The following is a 26,170-nucleotide window of genomic DNA, read 5'->3' as shown; positions in this document are numbered from 1 at the left end:
ATACATGACATATTCATGAAAAAATAAAATATTTACTAAATAAACTAAAGATAAAAAAAATGTGATGTAACACAATAAAATAACAATAACAAGGCTATATACAGGGGGTATCGGAGGTCATTTGTACATGTAGGTAGGGGTAAAGTGACTATGCAAAGATAATAAACAGCGAGTAGCAGCAGTGTAAAAACAAAGGGGGGGTGTTCATTGAAATAGTCTGTGTGGCACTTTTGATTAATTGTTCAGCAGTCTTATGGCTTGGGAGTAGAAGCTGTTAAGGAGCCTTTTGGACCTAGACTTGGCGCTCCGCTTGCCGTGTGTTAGCAGAGAGAACAGTCTATGACTTGTGGGACCGGAGTTTTTGAAAGTTTTTGGGCCTTACTCTGACACTGCCTAGTATATACACTACTATTCAAACGTTTGGGGTCACTTAGAAATGTCTTTGTTTTTGAAAGAAAAGCATATTTTTGTCCATTAAAATAACCTGAAATTGATCAGAAATACATTGTAGACATGGTTAATGTTGTAAATGACTATTGCAGCTGGAAACGGCAGATTTTTTGGGGAATATCTACAAAGCCTTACAGAGAGACACCCATTATCAGCAACCATCACTCATGTGTTCCAATGGCACGTTTTGTTAGCTAATCCAAGTTTATCATTTTAAAAGGCTAATTGATCATGAGAAAACACTTTTGCAATTATGTTAGCACAGCTGAAATCTGTGTGCTAATTAAAGAAGCAATAAAACTGGCCTTCTTTAGACTAGTTGAGTATCTGGAGCATCAGCATTTGTGGGTTTGATTACAGGCTCAAAATTACCAGAAACAAATCACTTTCTTCTGAAACTCATCAGTCTATTCTTGTTCTGAGAAATGAAGGCTTTTCCATCAAGAAATTGCCAAGAAACTGAAGATCTCATACAACGCGGGGTACTACTCCCTACACAGAACAGCGCAAACTGGCTCTAACCAGAATAGAAAGAGGAGTGGTAGGCCCCAGTACACAACTGAGCAAGAGGACAAGTACATTAGAGTGTCTAGTTTGAGAAACAGACGCCTCACACGTCCTCAACTGGCAGCTTCATTCAATGTTACCCACAAAACACCAGTTTCAACGTCAACAATGAAGAGGCGACTCCGGGATGCTGGCCTTCTAGGCAGAGTTGCAAAGAAAAAGCCATTTCTCAGACTGGCCAATAAAAAGAAAAGATTAAGATGGGCAAAAGAACGCAGACACTTGACAGAGTAACTCTGCCTCGAAGGCCAGCATCCCGGAGTCGCCTCCGGGATTCTTTAGGGGCTCACATTCATTCAAATAACTGACTAAACTTCACTCCATTCTGCTAGTAAGCAAACTCTGTGATATTCTTCTATAGCAGGTATACATCTTGCACTGGCTTACTTTTTGTCAATTTGATATTAATTGTACAGTAAGCCTAATGGAAATAGCAACAAGATTAGTAGCCATGTTTTTTGGTGTTCTCTCCCATTAGCGACAACAACTTTAATTTCCTCTGTTTATGAATGGAGTTCCAATTAACAAAAAAACTATTATAAAGTATGCCATCAAAAGTACAACAAAGTATACAGCTCATAACTCAACACACAAGTGTTACTTTTCACATAATTTCACATTATTTGGAAAAATCTGCATAGTGTACCCATGGGAGGCATGCTGATAACAAAACAACAAAAACAACTGGCAATTTGTATTTTGCTCAATGTGTTGATATATGATATGGGTTTACAAGCAAAGCCAGCCCAAATGTCACTTTTACTGTTCATAAAGAAAGTAAACAAGTCCATTTTTCTTGATTACTTTTCCAACCAAACTTTAGGACTTACTTATTTTTAGATCAAATTAAGCTGAAGGACAAAAAGTCATATTGACCTTCATATATCAAGCACTTTGTTTTATACCACTGTAGATGTGTTCACTGATCTGTCCTAATTAACACATTTGTGGAGAGTAAGGACATTTATCATGGGGACTAGGGATGTCCAACAATGTACACTATACTAATGATATGCTCTCATGGCACTTCATTCTATTCATAGTTGCTTGCACTGACACAGTACTCCTTTGTCCCTACCAGGAGTCCACCAGCAACTGTATTTTCCTTTCCTTTCTTCTCTTTCTCTCATTGCTCAAATTATAGCGATTTAAAAAAAATGTGTTACCTTTGAATTCACTTCGCTCCCTGTGGGTGTGATTTATTTTTTATTCGACAGTGCTCGTCGTGGGATAAAAAGCTCACTGGGAAGAATTCCTGAGGATTTTGTGTTGGAAGTTTGAGAAACTCCCAAAGTAGATTTTTAAAGGTTATTTATATATCAAAAGATCAAGTCCATGGCAATGGACCATGCAGTCCCTCCTATCTCATTATAACCCAATGCAGCACCTAGTTCACGTCAACCATTAGTCCATTTGATGACGAAGTCCCCAGCCCTAGCTTCCCAAATGGACTATACAATCTCTGGATCAATGCTTTACTTCACAGTGCTGATAATGTGCTCCATCACTCTCTAACTGTGAATTTCTGTCCACATGAACAGACAGCGGGGGCGTTTAAAATTGCATAAAAGAAGATGGATGATACCAAGATTGAAGTGCATGTCAGAATTAATCAGACAGCATTCAGATTTAATTGAGCCTTGTCAGCCCCGCACTTTCTCCCTCCAGACTTTACAGAGATAATTCTAATGTGCCATTATCACTATATAATTTTTTATGTATAATATGGTATTTTCAATGATTAATATGCACATTGAAATCTATTACTATGAAGCATAGGGCAGACAATTTCAACTCCGCATGCAGAGATTTCTCATCTGAGTCGATAAGAAAATGGCCACTGATGTGAAATGTCTAGACCGTATCCACCCCGCTCTTCTTCTCAAACCAATCTAAAGGCATTTTCTTTGAGGAACTGAGATATTGTAGCTAAGAGATTCTCACACCCCTCTGTCAAAACTATTTAGTCCATTCAGAGTATAATAATAGGAGAGGTGGTGGAAATGGCAGGAAATGACTGTTAAGATGTTCATGACAGCGTAAGCGGGGGAAATGTGCACCTATACAATAGTTGTGAGGATAACAGACCTAGTACTTCTCTTTACAAGCATAAATGTAATTCTACTCTCCACAGTTGTAAATGTACTGTAACAGTAGTCGTGGTGAAGTTTGCATGATTTCTAATCTAATGTGAAATCAGGAAGCATGTGCAAATGAATTCAAGCCTGTAGGTATTAATTAATTAATCAAATAAAAATAAATAAATAAAATAACTTTTACGCTTTTTTTGTGTCGACCCTCTAAAGTGCGTATATTTGTTTTATGTTTGCCACAAAAACACGTGAACAAGTATATTAACATTGAAAATGTCTTCTTTCTGTCTAGATTTGGAATCGTCCTCCACAGAAATGAACCGGCACTCCACAAGATCAACCTGGAGACCACGTCGTCAGTGAAGAATATCAGCCTGCGCGAGTACAACTGCATCCCCAAGTCTCTGGCTTACTCCCACCTTGGCGGCTACTACTTTGTCAACTGCAGGCCTGATTCCACAGGCGCCACCCAACCCCAGCTCATCGTGGACAGTGTGACAGACTCTGTGATTGGACCCAACGGGGACGTCACCGGCACCCCGTATGTGTCCCCGGACAGTCACTACCTGGTCACTGTGGACGACCACGATGGCCTGATGAGGATCCAGCAGATCACGGTGCGCGGGGAGATTGGCAAACCCTTCGACATCCACACCAACCTCCACCTGTCTGACGTGGCCTTCCAGCCGTCGTTCACCGAGGTTCACCAGTACAACATCTTTGGTACTTCGGGACGCCAAATGGACTCTCTGTACGTCGAGCTGAGCACAGGCAATGTGAAGATGATCAAGAGCCTGAAGGAGGCCACCAAGACTTCCGATTGGCCGTGGAGCAGTAAGAACCGCGTGATGACTGGCAGTGGGCTTTTCGGACAGTACCTCATGACCCCGTCCAGAGAGTCTATCTTCATCCTGGATGGTCGTCTCAACAAGCTCAACTGCGAGATCACTGATGTCATCAAAGGCAATGTAGTGGCGTGGGTTGGCGAGTCGTAGGCCGGTCTGTGTTCAGACGCATCCTATGTTATTATTAAGGTAAAGTTGCACTGAATTTTGTTGCAGATATATAATTTATTGGGTGTGACGAAAAAAGTAAGACATTTTCAAAGCCAGAATTGACTGTTCAAAACCGTTTGGATGCTGGGACCTTCATTCCAAAAAATAGGGAGCGATTTGTTGGTGTTGTTTGCTAGCCGAGTTGAAATCTTGGCTTTCAACTGGGTGGTTCCACATGTAGTCAACATCAAGTTGCTCTCCAAGATCCTCTAGAGGATCTCTGTTAAAATTAGACAAATTATCTGCATATTAGACTTTTTTTGATTGCAAGTCTCACATACTTCAATTGGCTAGATGTTTTTCAATAATCATTGGCGTTTCTCTAAAACGAGACAGAAAATATTTCTAGATTGTCCTCCTTTGTTTCATTTACCCCCTTTCCCTCTTTTTTTCCTGTGCCTTGAAGGAAAACACTCCAAAAGAGGAATTAACCTAATTGTTCCCGTTGCGGCTGCAGATTACATCTTTTTGTCTTTGACCCTTCTTCATGGTGAGAGATGCTCCAAAAATCCATGTTTTTCAAATTCAAACATCTCGGACTGACGTGGAGCCCATTCTGGGCTAATTAAAACAAGCTCTTGCTGAGATCCAGTCTCATTTGAAGTGGAGACAGAGAGATTGAGTTGTCCATTATGATGTAGTGCTGCTTGGTCACCGTTGATCTCGAAGAGTCATCAACAGAGCAAATGGTCTATTTTGTCCAACAACCCAAGTCTCAACGACAATGTTAATAAATTGATCCATCTTAATATTTGTGGGATAAATTAATTAAAGTTTCCCACTGTGTCACAATGTCAGTGTGTGTATGTCAATTTGAAGAATACCCCTGGCCCAAAAGGTGTCATACTATATATGATATATATACTTGCATATTGTCAGTCAATTTTGGCAATATGTAACAATTATTTAATAATGAAAGAAAGATACATTTGTTTAGTTGGAAGTGGGCTTTTGTGGTTGTAGAGCATAGAGGGCCTTGAGCTGTATGAGTCTAATGAGTATACAATATATAGAGAGAGAGACAGTAAAGAGAGAATAGAGACAGTAGAGAGAGACCTGGGTTTATAAGCTTAAAATGCGAGTCACATTTCTTTTAAAATCTTACAAGGCAGAGCACAGTTGGATGAATCAGTTGTACCTATGAAACCTGACAAGTACATGGCCCGTTGTGCTTAGGACACAAAATTGTTTCCTCGAAGTACACCTTCTATGCATTTTCACCATAGCACTCTAACACAAACACAATGAAGAATATGTTAATCCAGTATTTTTTGATTCAAATGTTCGACACTTGGTTGTCTTATGGACATTCCTGTTTTATGTTCCAATTAATGAGACATTTAATACATTTTGATGTTTTGTTTTATTTGGTCAATTCAATTTCAGTTCATTTAAATATTTTTTTCTTATCACATTTTGTTTGGTGTTGTCCCTTGATACCCATAGGACTGTACTGATTGCCTCTGACTTTTCTTATTGTGTTCTTTATATAGAAGCAGAGTTGAATGAGTTCCTTAACATGGTATGTTTCACAACTTTGAGGGCTTTGTTCATTATTTCGAGTGTATACGCACCCTCCTTTTTAAAAATGAAAAGAGTACCATGGTCATCTCGCTATAGATGAGGTAAAGGAGACAATGGAACGCAGACTGTTCCATTGACCAGATTGGCGCACATTCAATAGATCTGATTGAACAAAGTGGATATTTGTCAGAACCGTCATGACTTGTGTATTGTAAACAGGCCCACAATGTGCTTACTTATGTCTGATTTTCAGGTTTAGAAGAAGAGACTTCTAAATAATAACTCCCGTTCATTGATGGTAGTCAACGTTGTTTTTTAGCTGTAATGCAGTTGATTGGTGACGATGACATTAACATGTGTAGGGGTTGACATCCATACAATCATTATAATCCGATTTTTACTTCAACATAGTGTGAAATACACATTTAAACAATAGCCTAAATGTAGACTAATTTTGCTGGGGGGCAATGAGGCGACTCGGGATCTTTCCCTCATTGCCCTTTCCCCCACTCATTTCCAACGCAATTCCATTGTTTTGTTCGATTTCCCTTGACCCCTTTACCGCATCTATCCTTGACCAAGTACATTTTGATGTCACCCACTGAAACGTCGTCATTTCCATTATAGCCATGTACTGTTTGTTGATTCATGTGGTCGTTATTTATGTAGAGAATACACGCTTGACATTTTACCTGAAAATAAAGTATATACCTTTGAAAATACCATATAAAATGCCAGAATCTCCTTTCTGTGGAAAATGTGTTTCAAACGTGGTTTCAGCCCAAATATCAATGCCCTTGAAAAACCAAGTTCAACACAGTTCAGCCTCTTCAGTTCTGCTGCTCACATTTACACATTCAGCGAATATGAACATACAGTATCCTTCTCAAATATCTATTTGAAAGAGCTTTGGAAAAGTAATTTAATTTGAATGACCCTTATATTGATTCAGCAGTTTTTGTCACTCTTATGAAACTAATTCCACACCCAATCTTGTCTGCTTGAGATTAAGGGAGACCCACACAATGTGTGTGCTCATACATAACTTCTTGATGGGCACTTCACATAACCATGATCTTATAAAAAAAATGCAATCATCATTAGATATTGCAATAGCTGAGTACATAGAGTTCTTAAAGGGGTGCTGAACTTCCTGATTTGGCCTCGTTTTTTGGCTTAGTCATTAAGAAATGCAGAGGCCATGGCTGAAGCCAAACAAGAGTTGTCTTGGAGGGGTGGTTTATTGTGGGTGTCTTGTGTGTGTTTGACCGTGGTAAGTGTTTGTACATTCACTCTGCCAAAACAATGCACAGTTATAGTCACTCACCCTTCTTTCAGCTACTGTGACAAAATTGTTTTGACATTGGATATCCTAGCTCTGGGGATAGTTAGGGAATTTCAATAAATTACACTTGTAAATGTGACAATATATTCATGTTGCACAACTTTTAGTTGTCTCATTAAATGATTTTAATATTTGCATATGAATTTCTACAATGTATAGTTGGTTGAGGTTTTTAAGTCATTGAAACGTGGAGCTATTGACATTTTTTTATATTCTCCCATGTACATTATGTAATTTACTGATGGTCCCTAACTTGCCCCATAGGGATATCAAATGTCAAACCAAATTGACCATGGACATTAAGATAGGGAGGAGTGTAGCTGCTCTCCAAATTGAATATTACTTGGGTGTTGTCAGCGGTTGTCACGTGGGCAGGATAAAAATAAACCCAACCCAAGGAAAATGGTTACGATATCCTTCATTTCGTGACATAACATCCTATCATCTCGCAAATGTCTGTTTTGGACGAGACTGTCTATTGATGCCACAGAGGCCATTTTCAAAACAAGTTGTTTTTTAGAGGCAGTCGCTCTTTAATAAAAAAAAAAAAGATGTTTAAAAGTAGGCAAGACTTGTAATTGCATATGAAGCAAGTAACTATCAGAGTATGAGCACCGGACTGAACTGCAGTCAAATAGAGAAAGGGAATTTATTAGAAACAGAAGAACATTATCATAATGGAGAGTGACAGCTGTAAATAGAGCCATTGTTTTTCCCCCCTCTCTTGCCCAGGAGTCCTGTACTACTAGCATTATGCCAGTCACTAACATTTATTTGAGATATTACGTTAGATATTACATTAAGAAGTACATAGTGTGCCATCTAGCCCTACCCAATAGACAGCTAGCTTGCTCAGGGACATCCACGTTCATCATATACAGTGCCTTCAGAAAGTGTTCATACCCCTCTACTTATTTCACATTTTGTGGTGTTACAGCCTGAATTCAAATTGGATTAAAAAAATTATAATTGCCCATCTACACACAATACCCCATCATGAACAAGTGAAAACATGTTTGTTTATAGACATTTTTTCAAATTGATTGAAAATTAAATAAGTATATTCACACACCTGAGTCAATACATGTTGGAATCACTTTTGGCAGCGATTACAGCTGTGAGTCGTTCTGGATAAGTCTCTAAGAGCTTTGCATACCTGTATTGTACAGTATTTGCACATTATTCTATATAAATGCTTCAAGCTCTGTCAAGTTGGTTGTTGATCATTGCTAGACAGCCATTTTCAAGTCATGTCCGATATTTTCAATACGATTTTTGTCAAAACTGCAACAAGGCCACTTAGGAACATTCAATGTCGTCTTGGTTAGCAACTCCAGTGTATATTTGGCCTTGTGTTTTAGGTTACTGTCCCGGTGTTGGAAAACAAGGTTTTCCTCTAAGATTTGGCCTGTGTTTCTTTATACGTATAAAAAACAACTTCCTAGTCCTTGCCGATGACAAGCAAACCCATACCCAAACAGGATGCATGTTTTGGAATATTTTTATTCAAGTTTCAATGTCATATGCACAAGTACAGTGACATGACTTTCTAAACCTAACAATGCAGTAATCAATAAGAATGAAACAGTAAAAATGAAAAGGTAGAACAACAACACACAAGAAATAAAAATATAAATAAGAAGAACACGAGAAAGTAAGTAAGGATACTATATACAGGGTCAATTAGTACCATATTTACAATGTGCATGTCACGTTCTGACCTTAGTTCCTTTGTTTTGTCTTTGTTTTAGTATGGTCAGGGCGTGAGTTGGGGTGGGCAACAGTCTATGTTCTTATTCTTAAGTGTTCTGAGTTATAATAAATATCATGAACACTTACCATGCTGCACATTGGTCCTTACCTTCTTCCACCAACAACAGCCATTACAGTGCAGGAATACTTAAGTCAGAGGTAAATACAGTGCATTCAGAAAGTATTCAGCCACATTCACTTTTTCACACATTTTGTTACGTTACTGCCTTATTCTGAAATCGATTCAATTGTGTTTTTTATATATATGTATATATATATATTTTTTACAAATGTATAAAAAAAATGTACAAATAAAAATATTATATTTTTTTACATATATTTTATTTTTTACAAATGTATGTATAAAAAAACATTTGTAAAAAGAAAAATCTTTTTTTATACATAAAAAAATCTTTCTTTTTACAAATGTATTAAAAAATATATATTTATATATATATATATATATATATTTATATATAATTTTTTAACATTTTTTTGTAATTTTTTTATAAATATATATACATTTGTAGAAAAATATATATATATATATATATATATTTAAATTTTATATATTTGTAAAGGATATATATTTACAAATGTATAAAAAAAACTGATATCACATTTACATAATTATTCAGACCCTTTACTCAGTACTTTGTTGAAGCATGTTTGGCAGCGATTACAGCCTTGAGTCTTCTTGGGTATAACACTACAAGCTTGGCACACCTGTATTTTTGGAGTTCCTCCTATTATTCTCCTATTACAAACTATATCAGGTTGGATGGGGAGCGTCACAGCACAGATTTTTTTCAGGTCTCTCCAGAGATGTTCGATCGGGCTCTGGCTGGGCCACACCTGCGTTGTCTCGGCTGTGTGTTGAGGGTAGTTGTCCTGTTGGAAGGTGAACCTTTGCTGCAGTCTGATGTCCTGAGCGCTCTGGTGCACATCAGGGATCTCTCTGTACTTTGCTGCATCCATCTTTCCCTCGGTCCTGACTAGTCTCCCAGTCCCTGCAGCTGAAAACATCCCCACAGCATGATGCTGCAACCACCATGCTTCACCATATAGATGGTATTGGCCAGGTGATGAGCAGTGGTTTCCTCTAGGCATGACACTTGTTATTCAGGCCAAAGAGTTCACTCATGGTTTCATCAGAACAGAGAATCTTGTTTCTCATGGTCTGAGAGTCCTTTAGGTTTCTTTTGGCAAACTCCAAGCGGGTTATCATGTGCCTTTTACTGAAGAGTGGCTTCTGTCTAGCCACTCTACCATAAAGGCCTGATAAGTAGAGTGCTACAGTGATGGTTGTCTTTATGGAAGGTTATTCCATCTCCACAGAGGAACTCTGGAGCTCTGTCAGAGTGACCATGGGGTTCTTGGTCACCTCCCTTTCGAAGGTCTTTCTCCCCCGATTGCTCAGTTTGGCCAGGCGGCCAGCTCTAGCAAGATTCTTGGTGGTTCCAAACTTCTTCTATTTAAGAATGATGGAGGCCACTCTATTCCTGGGGACCTTCAATGTGGCAGACATTTTTGGGTATCCTTCCCCAGATCTGTGCCTCGACGCAATCCTGTCTCAAAGCTCTACGGACAATTCCTTCGACCTCATGGCTTGGTTTTTGCTCTGACATGTCCTGTCAACGGTGGGACATTATATAGACAGGTGTGTGCCTTTCCAAATCATGTCCAATTGTCACGATCGTCATAATGAGTGGAACAAGATGCAGCGGGGTATGGTTCCATCCTCTTTATTATGAAGTGAAACTCATAGAAAACAATAAATGCACAAATGAAATGTGAAGCTGCTATAGTGCTCACAGGCAACTATACAAAGTCAAGATCCCACAAAACACAAAGGGGAAATGGCTGCCTAAATATGATCCCCAATCAGAGACAACGATAAACACCTGCATCTGATTGGGAACCATCCGAGGCCAACATAGAAATATAATTACCTAGATGACACACCCTAGTCACACCCTGACCTAACCAACATAGAAAATAAAAAGCTCTGTATGGTTAGGGCGTAACACCAATCAATTGAATTTACCACAGATATGCTCCAAACAAGTTGTAGAAACAATTCAAGGATGATCAATGGTAACAGGATGCACCTTAGCTCAATTTCAAAGGGTCAGAATACTTCCGTTTTTTTATTTTTAGTACATTTGCAAAAATGTCTAAAAACGTGTTTTCACTTTGTCATGTGTTATTGTGTGTAGATAAGGGGGGGAAACAATTTAATACATTTTAGAATAAGGCAGTAGCGTAACAAAATGTGCAATAGTGAAGCGGTCTGAATAATTTCCAAATGCACTGTATGTATAGGGGTAAGGTGACTAGGCATCAAGATATATGATAAAAAAGAGTGACAGCAGCGTGTTTGATGATTGTATGTGTGTGTGTGTAGAGTCATTATAAATGAATGTGCATATTATGTGTGAGCACATGATGAAATGAGTATTTGTGTGTGTGTTGGAGTGTCATTGTGCATGAGTGTGTAGGGCCCTTGTGAGTGTGCACAGAGACAATGCAAAATAAAAATAACATAGAAGGGTCAACTCAGATTGTCCGTGTAGCCATTTTGTTAGCTGTTAACTTCAGTGAACAAAAATATGAACGCAGTTCATATAAGGAAACAGTCAATTGAAATACATTAAATTGACCCTAATCTATGGATTTCACATGACTGAGAATACAGATATGCGTCTGTTGGTCACATATACCTTTCCAAAAAAATTTAGGGGTGTGGATCTGTGGAATGTTGTTCCACTCCTCTTCAAAGACTGTGCGAAGTTGTTGGATATTGGTGTGAACTGGAACAGGCTGTCGTACAATTCGATCCAGAACATCCCAAACGTGCTCAATGGGTGACATGTCTGCTGAGTAACTAGACCATAGAAGAACTGGGACATGTTCAGCTTCCAGGAATTGTGTACAGATCCTTGTGACATGTGGCCGTATATTATCATGCTGAAACATGAGGTGATTGCGGTTCAATGGGCTTCAAGATCTCGCCACGATATCTCTTGGAATTCAAATTGCCATAGATAAAATGAAATTGTGTTCATTGTCAGTAGCTTATGCCTGCCCATAGCATAACCCCACTGCCACCATGGGGCAATCTGTTCACAATGTTGACAGCAGCAAACGGTTAGCCCACACAACGCCATACACAGTTGAAGTCGGATGTTTACATACACTTAGGTTGGAGTCATTAAAACTCATTTTACATCCACTCCACAAAATTCTTGTTAACAAACTATAGTTTTGGCAAGTCGGTTAGGACATCTGCTTTGTACATGACACAAGTAATTTTTCCAACAATTGTTTAAAGACAGATTATTTCACTTCACTTTCACTTATAACTCACTGTATCACAAATCCAGTGGGTCAGAAGTTTACATACACTAAGTTGACTGTACATTTGAGTCAATTGGAGGTGTACCTGTGGATGTATTTCAAGGCCTACCTTCAAACTCAGTGCCTCTTTGCTTGACATCATGGGAAAATCAAAAGAAATCAGCCAAGACCTCAGAAAAACAACTCCACAAGTCTGGTTCATCCTTGGGAGCAATTTCCAAACATCTGAAGGTACCACGTTCATCTGTACAAACAATAGTACGCAAGTATAAACACCATGGGACCACACAGCCGTGGCGTGAAAAGTACAAATCAATACTAGAACAACAGCAAAGGACCTTGTGAAGATGCTGGAGGAAACAGGTACAAAAGTATCTATATCCACAGTAAAACGAGTCCTATATCGCCATAACCTGAAAGGCCACTCAGCAAGGAAGAAGTCACTGCTCCAAAACCGCCATAAAAAAGCCAGACTACGGTTTGCAACTGCACATGGGGACAAAGATCATACTTTTTGGAGAAATGTCGTCTGGGCTGATGAAACAAAAATGTAACTGTTTGTCCATAATGACCATCATTATGTTTGGAGGAAAAAGGGAGATACTTGCAAGCCTAAGAACACCATCCGAACCGTGAAGCACGGGGGTGGCAGCATCATGTTGTGGGGGTGCTTTGCTGCAGGAGGGACTGGTGCACTTCACAAAATAGATGGCATCATGAGGTAGGAAAATTATGTGGATATATTGAAGCAACATCTCAAGACATCAGTTAAAGTTGGTTGCAAATGGGTCTTCCAAATGGACAATGACCCCAAGCATACTTCCAAAGTTGTGGCACAATGGCTTAAGGACAACAAAGTCAAGGTATTGGAGAGGCCATCACAAAGCCCTGACCTCAAGCCTATAGAACATTTGTGGACAGAACTGAAAAAGCATGTGCAAACAAGGAGACCTACAAACCTGACTCAGTTACACCAGCTCTGTCAGGAGGAATGGGCAAAAATTCACCCAACTTATTGTGGGAAGCTTTTATTTCTTTCATCACATACCCAGTGGGTCAGAAGTTTACATACACTCAATTAGTATTTGGTAGCGTTGCCTTTACATTGTTTAACTTGGGTCAAAATCATTCTTTCTACTATTATTCTGACATTTCACATTATTCTGACATTTCACAGACAATGAATTTTTACTAGGATTAAAAGTCAGGAATTGTGAAATTTAGTTGTATAAATTTAGTTGGCTAAGGTGTATGTAAACTTCCGACTTCAACTGTATGTCATCTGCTATATGCCCGGTACTGTTGAAACCGTGATTTATCCATGAAGAGCACACTTCTCTAGCGTACCAGTGGCCATCGAAGGTGAGCATTTGCACCCTGAAGTCGGATATGACTCCGAACTGCCGTCAGGTCAAGGCCCTGGTGAGGATGATGAGCACGCAGATGAGCTTCCCTGAGACTGTTTCTTACAGTTTTTGCAGAAATGTTTCAGTTGTGCAAACTCACAGTTTCATCGTCTGTCCGGTCTCAGATGAAGAAGCTGGATGTGAAGGTCCTATGCTGGCATGCTTACACGTGGTCTGCGTTTGTGAGACCGGTTGGACGTACTGCAAAATTCTCTAAAATTACGTTGGAGGTGGCTTATGGTCGAGAAATTAGCATTCAATTATCTGGCAACAGCTCTTTTGGTCATTCCTGCAGTCAGGATGCCAATCGCACGCTCCCTCAAAACTTGAGACATCTGTGGTTGTGTGACAAAACTGCACATTTTAGAGAGGGCTTTTTTTGTCCCCAGCACAAGGTGTACCTGTGTAATGATTGTGCTGTTTATCAGCTTTTTGATATGCCACACCTGTCAGGTGGATGGATTGTATTGGCAATGGGGAAATGCTCACTAACATGGATGTAAACAAATTTGTGCCAACTTTAACGCTTTATGCGCGTATGGAAAATTCATGGGATTTTTTATTTTATCTCATGAAACATGGGACCAACACTTTACATGTTGCATTTCTATTTTTGTTCAGTATATTTAGTAGTCTGATGGCTTGGGGATAGAAGCTATTCGTTAGCCTGTTGTTTCCCGCCTTGCTGCACCAGTAATACTTCCCATACGGAAAATAACAGTTTGTGGCTTGGGTGACTGGAGTCTTTAACGATTAACCCGTCCTTCCTTTCCCGCTACCTGATATAAAGATCCTGGATGGCAGGGAGCTCGGCCCCAGTTATGTACTGGGCTGTCCTCACCACCCTCTGTAGCGCCATGCGATCAAGGGCAGTGCTATTGCCATACCAAGCAGTGATGCAGCCAGTCAAGGTGCTCTCAATGGTAGAGCTGTAAAACATTTTGAGGATCAGAGGGTCCATGACAAACCTTTTCAACCTCCTGAGGGGGATGAGGCGAATTCACGTGTTCTTCACGACTGTGCGCGTGTGTGTGGACCATTTTATGTCCTTAGTGATTTGATATTGAGGAACTTGAAGCTCACGCACTCCATCCCCCCATGTTTCCTGTAGTCTATGATCAGCGCCTTGTTCCTACTGACATTGATGGAGAGGTTTGTCTTCTGGCACCACACTGCCAAGTCACTGACCTCCTCCTTGTAAGGCTGTCTCATCGCCGCCGGTGATCAGGCCTACCATCAGCAAACTTGAATATGGTGTGGGAGTCGTGCATGGCCATGCAGTTGTATGTAAACAGGGAGTACAGGAGGGGACTACGCACACACCCCTGTGGGGCCCCCATGTTGAGGGTCAGCGTGGTGGAGGTGATGTTGCCTACCCTCACCACCTGGGGTTGGCCCATCAGGAAGTTCAGGATCCAGGTGCAGGGGAGGTGTTCAATCTAAGGGTCCTAAGCTTGGTGACGAGCTTAAACAGGAAAATGGTGTTGAATGCTGAGCTGTAGTCAATGAAAAATCTTCTCACATAGGTATTCTTCTTTTGTAGGTAGGTGAGGGCAGCGAGGAGTGCAACTGAGATTACGTCGTCTATGGATCTGTTGGGGTGGTATGCAATTTGGAGTTGGTCTAGGGTGTCTGGGAGGATGGAGTTGATGTGTGCCATTTTAAAACGTATTGATTATAGACTGGGAAGGTGGAGAGTTTTAAAATGGCTGTGAATATGCCTGCCAGCTGTTCTGCACATGCCGTGAGAACGCGCCCTGGAATACAGTTGTCCCCTTGCGGGTGTTGACCTGATTAAAGACCTTACTCACGTCGGCCTCAGAGAGTGAGATCACCCAGTCTTCTTCCTTTGTAATCCGTAATGGACTGTAGCCCCTGCCACATGCGGCGGGTGTCAGAGCCTGTGTAATATGGGGTTACTTAAGTGGCAATCTATGGCACTACATTGGTGTGCTAGAGGCGTAACTACAGACCCGGGTTTGATCCTGGGCTGTATTACAAACGGCCGTGATCGGGAGTCCCATAGGGCGGCGCACAATTGGCCCAGCATCGTCTGGTTAAGGGAGGGTTTGGCCGACGTAGGCCGTCACTGTAAATATGAATTTGTTCTTAACTGACTTGCCTACTTAAATAAAAAATATGATTCTACCTTATTCCTATACTGTTCTTTTGCTTGTTTGATGGCTCTGCAGAGATCATAGCAGGACTTCATGTACTTGTTATTTTCCTCAGCCATAACCTCAGTGTTAATAGCCCTGTGTTCGGTAGCCCTGTCCTTTAGTTTAGTGCAAACCTCAAAGTTAAGCCAGGTCTCGAAACATATTATAATCAGCACTAGCAAGGCAGTCCTGTAGCATAATCTCTGATTCTGGTGACCATTTCTCAATGGAGCGAGTCACGCATACTTCTTGTTTGAGTGCATGCCTGTAAACAGGAAGCAGGAGTCCAGACTTCTGATCTGATTTGCCGAATGCGGATGAGGGAGGGCCTTGTATGCTTGCTTGCGTGAAAAATAATAGTAGTCTAGGACTTTATAGCCCCTAGTGGTGAAGGTGACATGTTGATGGATGTTGGGCATCACGTGTCTTAATGATGCAACATTTGAATCATTGTCAACAAGAAAAGCAGCCTCTGGATGTATGTTTTCCTGCTTGTTTATAGCCTCTTGCAGTTTTATAAGTGCCAGCTTGTTGTTTTTCTTGTCCTGAGATGGAATGTATACAACAGTCATGATGACAGTTAAAAACTCCTTCTGGAGGTAGAAGGGTCTGCATTTGACCATCAGGTATTCCAAGATGGGTGAACAGTGGATGACACTTCCACAGCGCTCAAGGTGTTGTTGATGAGGAGGCAAACCTCTCCCCATCTCGATTTCTTGAATCCACTGTCCTGTCTGCATGAAGAATGCAGAATCCATCAAGTTGGCTAGCCATGGGGAGTATCTTGTCTGAGAGTCATATTTCAGAAAAGCAGAGAATATTGCAGTTTTTAGAGTCCAGTTGGTTGCAAATCTGATCAGAGTGGCCAGTAGAATGGAGGGAAGAGGTTGACAGTTTTCCCTTCGCCTTAATCTTGCCAGGATCCCTACTCCCTTGCTTCGGTAATGCTGGCATTTCCTCTTGGGTAGCCTGAAAATTTGGTTGAAATTATAGAAGAGCCCAGGGCAGATGAGTTGTAGTCAAATTTAAGGCTGGAATTTAGGTTAATAACTGCCGATCTGATGTTGAAAAGTTCTAGTCAGTTGTAATAAATGATAGCGTATACATTTCATGAAAATAAAGTAAAAATAAACAAAAACATTATTATAAAATAGTTTGGTCAGACCTTGCAAAAAGGCGGCCATCCAGTACAGTGCCCTGTTATAACTTTCTGTACAGGCTTCATATTTCTCACTCTGTCATTTAGGTTAGCATTGTGGAGTAACTACAATGTTGTTGATCCATCCTCAGTTTTCTCCTATCACAGCCATTAAACTTTGTAAACTGTTTTAAAGTCACCATTGGCCTTATGGTGAAATCCCTGAATTTCCTTCCTCTCCGGCAACTGAGTTAGGAAGGACGCCTGTATCTTTCTAGTGGCTGGGTGTAAAATTTCGATATACCATCCAAAGTGTAAATAATATAATAACACCATACTCAAAAGGATATTCAATGTCTGCTTTTTATTATTTTACCCATCTACTCATAGCTGGCCTTCTTTGCGTAGCATTGGAAAACCTCCTTGGTCTTTGCGGTTGAATCTGTGTTTGAAATTCATTGCTCGACTGTGTGGGGTACAGAGATAAGGCAGTCATTCAAAAATCATGTTAAACACTATTATTGCACACAGAGTGAGTCCATGCAACTGATTATGTGACTTGTTAAGCACATTTTTACTCCTGAACTTGTTTAGGCTTGTCATAACAAAGTGGCTGAATACTTATTGACTCAAGATGTTAGATTTTCCTTTTAAATGAATTTGTAACAAAATTCTAAAAACATAATTCCACTTTGACATTATGGGCTATTACGTGTAGGCCAGTGACACAAAATCTACATTTAATGAATTTTTAATTCATGCTGTAAAACAGCAAAAAGTGGAAAAAGTCAATGAGCGTGAATACTTTCAGAAAGCACTGTAGGTCACACTGACGTTTAAAGCCATTCTGAGGAGTTTCACAGCCTAGCTTCAGTTTGTACACCATCCGCTGAGGTTTTCCCTACTGATCCGTAGTGATTAGGCAAGTCCGTTGCGCTCTCATCAAAGACCGGCGCCTGTTGCCGCCACCACACTACCCCCTTCAGCCAGTTGATGAGCCCCAGCTTGATTTTCCCACCAGACCGATTTTGCATTACGCTATAACTCGGGTCTCCTTTAGTCTCCTTTACTCCATCTCTTGATTAGACTGATACATTACATTAATAGCCTCCTATGCTCCATCCCTTTAATAAAAATGCCAGGAGAATGCATGACTCCGGCAAGGCAAAAACAAGGTGGCTGGCAGTGCCTTAGTTATATATTGTCAAGCACTTCATCTTCCAGTGCATTGCCACGTGGGGGGGACCTCTTCCCTCCACTCCCCAGTTCACCTCCAAGAGTCAAATGATGTATTCCCCATCCTTTCTCCATTTGCGGACTAGCCCTTTAACCATGTTCCAGGCCCAGGCATTGGTAATGCCGCAGTTCTCAGTCCATCCCGCATTCAGCTGATGATCGAGGTCGCCATTTGCCCTCCTTTGTACCAGATGTGGATACTCATCATGCATTCTACCTTGTCTCCACCAGCCCCCTCTCTGCCTTCAATCCCCCAGCTTTAACACTCTTACATCTCTGAATGGCTGAATGAAATCAACAGCATTCACTGGATCTTTTCTGCACTGATTGGGTGTAAGGGTTATTTGGGGTAGGATGAAATCAACATAAAAATTAATTGGTTCCTGGTTAATAAATTGATTTTCATCATGGTCGATCAATTTCAGCAATATAACATCATCCATTGTGTTCAAAATTGAGAGCCAGTGTGTGTGTGTTTGTGTGTGTAGTGTGAAACCTACTAAAGAGAACAATAGTCAACAGGAAGCACCCATTGTCACCTTAACTGGCTGTGAGAACACTCCCCTTAGTTTTCCCTCTGTCAAAGTCATTGGAAAGACTCTGTGATGCTGGAAGGATGTGACAGATAGCAGCCAGAGCCCTGAGTGTGTGATAAGATGGTGGCGGCGTCACACCTTGTCCCCTTTGGTCCCAGTTGTCATGCTGAGGCTGCTGTGATCAGCCGGGCATGACACCAGGGCCGCGCTAGGCGACTGAACACACATCAATGACAACGGGATGCACACACAGCCACCTTCTCCTGCCTCTGAGAAGCACTGGAGCGATGCTGCAAGAGATAAAGAAGCCAAGCGTTCTACTACAACCAACCAAATTCAAACCTTCTGCTCTTTGTTTACCTGACACTACATGTTTTTAAAATGGCAGTTAGTGGATTCTTCTCAAGGGTCAGATTATGTCATAAATGTATAATATATGTAGATATCAACAAACATTGCTTCAGGTTGCAGTGGGTCCCTGACAAATTCAATACTGACATTAACACGTCTCCCTTGGGAAAGAGTTCTTCTGATCTCAATGGGACTTCCTGGTAAAATAAAGGTTAACTAAAACAGTACGTCTTTTGATAACACTAGATTCTTATAATAATAATTCAATCAGTGATAGAGATAACTGGGATAATGGTTTGAGAGAGGTGCAGGTGTCTGTGCATCGGCCATTGCTCATCTCGGTCTTGGCATTGAGCAACAAACCCAGCACCATGTTAACTGTGCCACAAATCAAGAAGGCCTTGTTTGCGCTGGAACATGGGACCACAGTTTGTAGTACAGGCACAGCAATGGGCACAGACATGTATCCTAGCCAGGCAGTCATCAATTGGAAAATATCCCTCTTGCTTGCTGCCACTGGAGTGGATGTTTGCAGAGTGGAGGAGCATATGTGCTGCCAGTCTTACTGGTTGCCAGATGTGGAGGAGATGCGTCCACCCCCCTGTGAGGCTCTAGCAGAGACAGAAGGAAAACATCCTGCAGCTTCCTCACAGAGGCAGACTGGGGCCCACACTGGCAACTGCACACGTACGCAAACACACACACACACACACACACACACCGACACCCCCAAAGGACCAGTTGGATGGCTGGAACGCCACAGAGGGAGTGAGCCATCTGGTTAGGCATGAGTAGGAGCCTAATATGACGTACCTGACTGAATAGCAAAGGGAACACAAAACCTGAGGGAACACAAAACCTGGTTATTTATTGTCTTACTAGCTACCATTGGCAATAATCAATCAAAACTAGTCCTATATTGATTGGCGTTGTGAATGAATAGAGAAAAAATAAAGGTACAAATATTGCGAGGGCAAAATGGGTAGTGACAGAATGACATTTGATTGTGTAATAAAGGAATAAATTGGGGATTAATAAATTAACATTCAGCCCGACAAAGCCGTCAGATTACTTCTGTTTTGTTTGCATTGGTAACAAGATTCTTAATCTCCCTGAAGTCTCCTCACCAAAAAAAGCCTCCACTGCAAAGAGAATAAAATATAACTTATTTTTACGTTGTCTCAACATACGTTTGTTTTTGTTGTGGTTAGAAATATAATTTGCATCAGAATAAACATTTGTTTTCTGAGACTATGGTCTATACACTGTTGAGTTGGGAAATCCAATACAATGGAGCTAGCAAGTATATACACTGAGTATACAAAACATTAAAAACACCTTCCTAATATTGAGTTGCAGACCCTTTTCCCTCAATTAATCAGGGCATGGACTCTACAAGGTGTTGAAAGCGTTCCACAGGGATGCTGGCCCATGTCGACTCCAATGCTTCCCACAGTTGTGTCAAGTTGGCTGGATGTCCTTTGGGTGGTGGACCATTGATACACACGGGAAACTGTTGAGCATGAAAAAGCCAGCAGCGTCGCAGTTCTTGACACAAACCGATGCGCCTGGCAACTACTACCATACCCCGTTCAAAGGCACTTACATTTGTCTTTCCCGTTCACCCTCTGAATGGCACATACATAATCCACGTCTCAATTGCCTCAATGTTTAAAAATCCTTCTTTAAACTGTCTCTTCCCCTTCATCTACTGATTGAGTGACATCAATAAAGAGTTATAGCTTTCACCTGGATTTACCTGGTCAGTTTATGTCATGGAAAGAGCAGTGCTACAGGCATTCATAATGTTTTATACACTCAGTGTATTTCCCCCAATAACCCTGCCCCACCAGAATGCCTGTAACACTTTTTGAACACAAATCCTACTGGGCACACCACATCCTTTCAATGTTGAGAATTGGGTAATTTCATTGATACGTTGATCAATGAGATTACAACCTGTAACGGGATTCGTCTGGTGAAGGAGAGGCGGACCAATACACAGCGTGGTTGAAGTTCATGGTTTGTTTTTAATAAGGAAAACTATACAAGAACAACCTACAAAACAATAAATGTGAAAACCCGAAACCAGTCCCATGTGGTACAAACACTGACACAGGAGACAATCACCCACAAAACCCCAACACCAAACAGGCTACCTAAATATGGTTCCCAATCAGAGACAATGACTAACACCTGTCTCTGATTGAGTACCATATCAGGCCAAACACAGAAACAGACAAACTAGACACACAACATAGAATGCCCACTCAGATCACACCCTGACCAAACAAAACATACAAAGCAAACTATGGTCAGGGTGTGACACAACCTATTTTCACCCACTCAAAAAGATAGCCAAAAATGTGTTGAATTCCCAATGTGTTATCACTATGCGTTAAACCATCTTTTAAAAATATGTATTTATTTATTTCACCTTTATATAACCCCATAGGCTAGTTGAGAACAAGTTCTCATTTTCAACTGCGACCTATCTTGATAAAGCAAAGCAGTTCGACACATACAACAACAAAGAGTTACACATGGAGTAAAACAAACATGCAGTCAATAATACAGTAAGAAAATATATATACAGCATGTACAAATGAGGTAGGATAAGAGAGGTAAGGCAATAAATAGCCCATGGTGGTAAAGTAATTACACTGCTCAAAAAAATAAAGGGAACACTAAAATAACAAATCCTAGATCTGAATGAATGAAATATTCTTATTAAATACTTTTTTCTTTACATAGTTGAATGTGCTGACAACAAAATCACACAAAAATGATCAATGGAAATCAAATGTATCAACCCATGGAGGTCTGGATTTGGAGTCACACTCAAAATTCAAGTGGAAAACCACACTACAGGCTGATTCAACTTTGATGTAATGTCCTTAAAACACGTCAAAATGAGGCTCAGTAGTGTGTGTGGCCTCCACGTGCCTGTATGACCTCCCTACAACGCCTGGGCATGCTCCTGATGAGATGGCGGGTGGTCTCCTGAGGGATCTCCTCCTCCTTCTGGACTAAAGCATCCGCCAACTCCTGGACAGTCTGTGGTGCAACGTGGCGTTGGTGGATGGAGCGAGACATGATGTCCCAGATGTGCACAATTGGATTCAGTTCTGGGGAACGGGCGGGCCAGTCCATAGTGCCAATGCGTTCCTCTTGCAGGAACTGCTGACACAGGGCCAACCGCACCAGCATATGGTCTCACAAGGGGTCTGAGGATCTCATCTCGGTACCTAATGGCAGTCAGGCTACCTCTGGCGAGCACATGGAGGGCTGTGCGGCCCCCCAAAGAAATGCCACCCCACACCATGACTGACCCACCGCCAAACCGGTCATGCTGGAGGATGTTGCAGGCAGCAGAACGTTCTCCACGGCGTCTCCAGACTCTGTCACGTCTGTCACATGTGCTCAGTGTGAACCTGCCTTCCTCTGTGAAGAGCACAGGGCGCCAATGGCGAATTTGCCAATCTTTGGTGTTCTCTGGCAAATGCCAAACGTCCTGCACGGTGTTGGGCTGTAAGCACAACCCCCACCTGTGGACGTCGGGCCCTCATGGAGTCTGTTTGTGGCCGTTTGAGCAGACACATGCACATTTGTGTCCTGCTGGAGGTCATTTTGTAGGGCTCTGGCAGTGCTCCTCCTGCTCCTCCTAGCACAAAGGCGGAGGTAGCGGTCCTGCTGCTGGGTTGTTGCCCTCCTACGGCCTCCTCCATGTCTCCTGATGTACTGGCCTGTCTCCTGGTAGCGTCTCCATGCTCTGGACACTACACTGACAGACACAGCACACCTTCTTGCCACAGCTCGCATTGATGTGCCATCCTGGATGAGCTGCACTACCTGAGCCACTTGTGTGGGTTGTAGACTCCGTCTCATGCTACCACTAGAGTGAAAGCACCGCCAGCATTCAAAAGTGACCAAAACATCAGCCAGGAAGCATAGGAACTGAGATGTGGTATGTGGTCACCACCTGCAGAACCACTCCTTTATTGGGGGTGTCTTGCTAATTGCCTATAATTTCTACCTGTTGTCTATTCCATTTGCACAACAGCATGTGACATTTATGGTCAATCAGTGTTGCTTCCTAAGTGGACAGTTTGCTTTCACAGACGTGTGATTGACTTGGAGTTACATTGTGTTGTTTAAGTGTTCCCTTAGTTTTTCTGAGCAGTGTACAATATAGCATTTAAACACTGGAATGGTAGGATGTGCAGAGGATGACTATGCAAGTTGAGATACTGGGGTGCAAAGGAGCAAGATAAATAAATAAATACAGTATGGGGATGAGGTACATTGGATGGGCTATTTACAGATGAGTAATGTACAGGTGCAGTGATCTGTGAGCTGCTCTGACAGCTGGTGCTTAAAGCTAGTGAGGGAGATGTGAGTCTCCAGCTTCAGAGATTTTTGCAATTCGTTCCAGTCATGGGCAGCAGAGAACTGGAAGGAAAAACGACCAAAGGAGGAATTGGCTTTGGGGGTGACCAGTGAGATATACCTGCTGGAGCGCGTGCTACGAGTGGGTGCTGCTATGGTGACCAGTGAGCTGAGATAAGGTGGGCCTTTACCTAGCAGAGACTTGTAGATAACCTGTAGCCAGTGGGTTTGGCGACGAGTATGAAGCGAGGGCCAACCAACGAGAGCGTACAGGTCGCAATGGTGGGTATTCTATGGGGCTTTGGTGACCAAACCGATGGCACTGTGATAGACTGCATCCAGTTAGTTGAGTAGAGTGTTGGAGGCTATTTTATAGATGACATCACCGAAGTCGAGGATCGGTAGGATGGTCAGTTTTACAAGGGTATGTTTGGCAGCATGAGTGAACGATGCTTTGTTACGAAGCCGATTCTAGATTTAATTTTGGACTGGAGATGCTTAATGTGAGTCTGGAAGGAGAGTTTACAGTATAACCAGACACCCAGGTATTTGTAGTTGTCCACGTATTCTAAGTCAGAGCCGTCCAGAGTAGTGATACTGGACGGGCGAGCAGGTGCGGGCAGCGATCGATTGAAAAGCATGCATTTAGTTTTACTTGCGTTTAAGAGCAGTTGGAGGCCACGGAAGGAGAGTTGTATGGCATTGAAGCTCGTCTGGAGGTTAGTTAACACAGTGTCCAAGGAGGGGCCAGAAGTATACAGAATGGTGTCATCTGCGTAGAGGTGGATCAGAGAATCACCAGCAGCAAGAGCAACATCATTGATGTATACAGAAAAGAGAGTCGGCCCGAGATTTGAACCCTGTGGCACACCCATAGAGACTGCCAGAGGTCCAGACAACAGGCCCTCCGATTTAACACACTGAACTATATCAGAGAAGTAGTTGGTAAACCAGGCGAGGCAATCATTTGAGAAACCAAGGCTGTCGAGTCTGCCAATACGAATGTTTTAATTGACAGAGTCGAAAGCCTTGGCCAGGTCGTTGAATACGGCTGCACAGTAATGTCTCTTATCGATGGCGGTTATGATGTCGTTTAGAACCTTGAGCGTGGCTGAGGTGCACCCATGACCAGCTCTGAAACCAGATTGCATAGCGGAGAAGGTATGGTGGGATTCGAAATGGTCAGTAATCTGTTTGTTAACTTGGCTTTCGAAAGACCTTAGAAAGACAGGGTAGGATAGATATAGGTCTGTAGCAGTTTGGGTCTACAGTGTCACCCCCTTTGAAGAGGGGGATGACCGCGGCAGCTTTCCAATCTTTTGGAATCTTTGATGATAAGAAAGAGAGGTTGAACAGGCTAGTAATAGAGGGTCCAGATTGTCTAGCCTGGCTGATTTGTAGGGGTCCAGATTTTGCAGTTCTTTCAGAACATCGGCTATCTGGATTTGGGCTAAGGAGAAATGGTGGGGGCTTTGGCGGGTTGCTGTGGAGGGTGCCGGGCAGTTGACCGGGGAAGGGGTAGCCATGTGGAAAGCATGGCCAGCCGTAGAGAAATTCTTATTGAAATTCTCAATTATAGTGGATTTATCGGTGGTGACAATGCTTCCTAGCCTCAGAGCAGTGGGCAGTTGGGAGGAGGTGCTCTTATTCTCCATGGACTTTACAGTGTCCCAGAACTTTTTGAGTTAGTACTACAGGATGCAAATTTCTGTTTGAAAAAGCTTGCCTTAGATTTTCTAACTGCCTGTGTATATTTGTTCCTAACTTCCCTGAAAAGTTGCATATCACGGGGGCTATTCGATGCTAATGCAGAACGCCACAGGATGTTTTTGTGCTGGTCAAGGGCAGACAGGTCTGGCGTGAACCAAGGACTATATCTATTCCTGGGTCTACATTTTTTGAGAGGGGCATGCTTATTTAAGATGTTGAAGGCACTTTTAAAGAATAGCCAGGCATCATCTACTGACGGGATGAGGTCAATGTCATTCCAGGATACCCCGTCCAGGTCGATTAGAAAGGCCTGCTCGCAGAAGTGTTTCAGGGAGCGTTTGACAGTGATGAGGGGTGGTCGTTTGGTCGCAGACCCATTACGGATGCAGGCAATGAGGCAGTGATCGCTGAAATCTTGATTGAAAACAGCAGAGGTGTATTTGGAGGGCGAATTAGTTAGGATGACATCTATGAGGGTGCCCGTGTTTACTGATTTGGGGTTGTACCTGGTAGGTTCATTGATCATTTGTGTGAGATTGAGGGCATCAAGCTTAGTTTGTAGGATGGCCAGGGTTTTAAGCATATCCCAGTTTAGGTCACCTAGTAGCACGAGTTCAGATGATAGATGGTGGGCAATCAGTTCACATATAGTATCGAGGGCAGAGCTGGGGGCAGAGGGAGGTCTATAGCAAGCGGCAACAGTGAGAGACTTGTTTCTGGAAAGGTGAATTTTTAGAAGTAGAAGCTCAAATTGTTTGGGTACAGACTTAGAAAGTAATACAGAACTCTGCAGGCCATCTTTGCAGTAGATTGCAACACCGCCCCCTTTGGGAGTTCTATCTTGGCGGAAAACGTTATAGTTAGCAATGGAGATTTCAGGGTTTTTTGGTGGTTTTCCTAAGCCAGGATTCAGACACGGCTAAGACATCTGGGTTGGCAGAGTGTGCTAAATTAGTGAGTAAAACAAACTTAGGGAGTAGGCTTCTAATGTTAACATGCATGAAACCAAGGCTTTTACGTTTACAGAAGTCAACAAATGAGAGCAACTGGGGGGTGGGAGTGGAGCTAGGCACTGCAGGACCTGGATTAACCTCCACAT

General features: G+C 41.9%; 1 protein-coding gene across 6 annotated transcripts in view; it reads left to right on the top strand.

Annotated features, from left to right (window-relative positions):
* LOC109864856 (follistatin-related protein 5) overlaps nt 1-6,416 on the top strand; it is a 190,930-nt gene extending 184,514 nt beyond the window's left edge. For 4 of the 6 annotated variants that reach the window (XM_031797808.1, XM_031797805.1, XM_031797807.1 and 1 more), the window contains one exon: nt 3,403-6,416. In XM_031797808.1, coding sequence (XP_031653668.1) covers nt 3,403-4,105 — 703 coding nt within the window. In that variant the 3' untranslated portion in view covers nt 4,106-6,416. The remainder of the gene's footprint in view (nt 1-3,402) is intronic. The other 2 variants (XM_031797806.1, XM_031797809.1) reach the window with 1 other exon arrangement.
* The last annotated feature ends 19,754 nt before the right edge of the window (nt 6,417-26,170 follow it).

The sequence above is a fragment of the Oncorhynchus kisutch genome, linkage group LG19, assembly GCF_002021735.2.
Source record: "Oncorhynchus kisutch isolate 150728-3 linkage group LG19, Okis_V2, whole genome shotgun sequence".
NCBI lineage: Eukaryota > Metazoa > Chordata > Actinopteri > Salmoniformes > Salmonidae > Oncorhynchus > Oncorhynchus kisutch.
The sequence above is the reverse complement of the archived record's forward strand: the minus strand, read 5'-3'. Positions and strand labels throughout refer to the sequence as shown.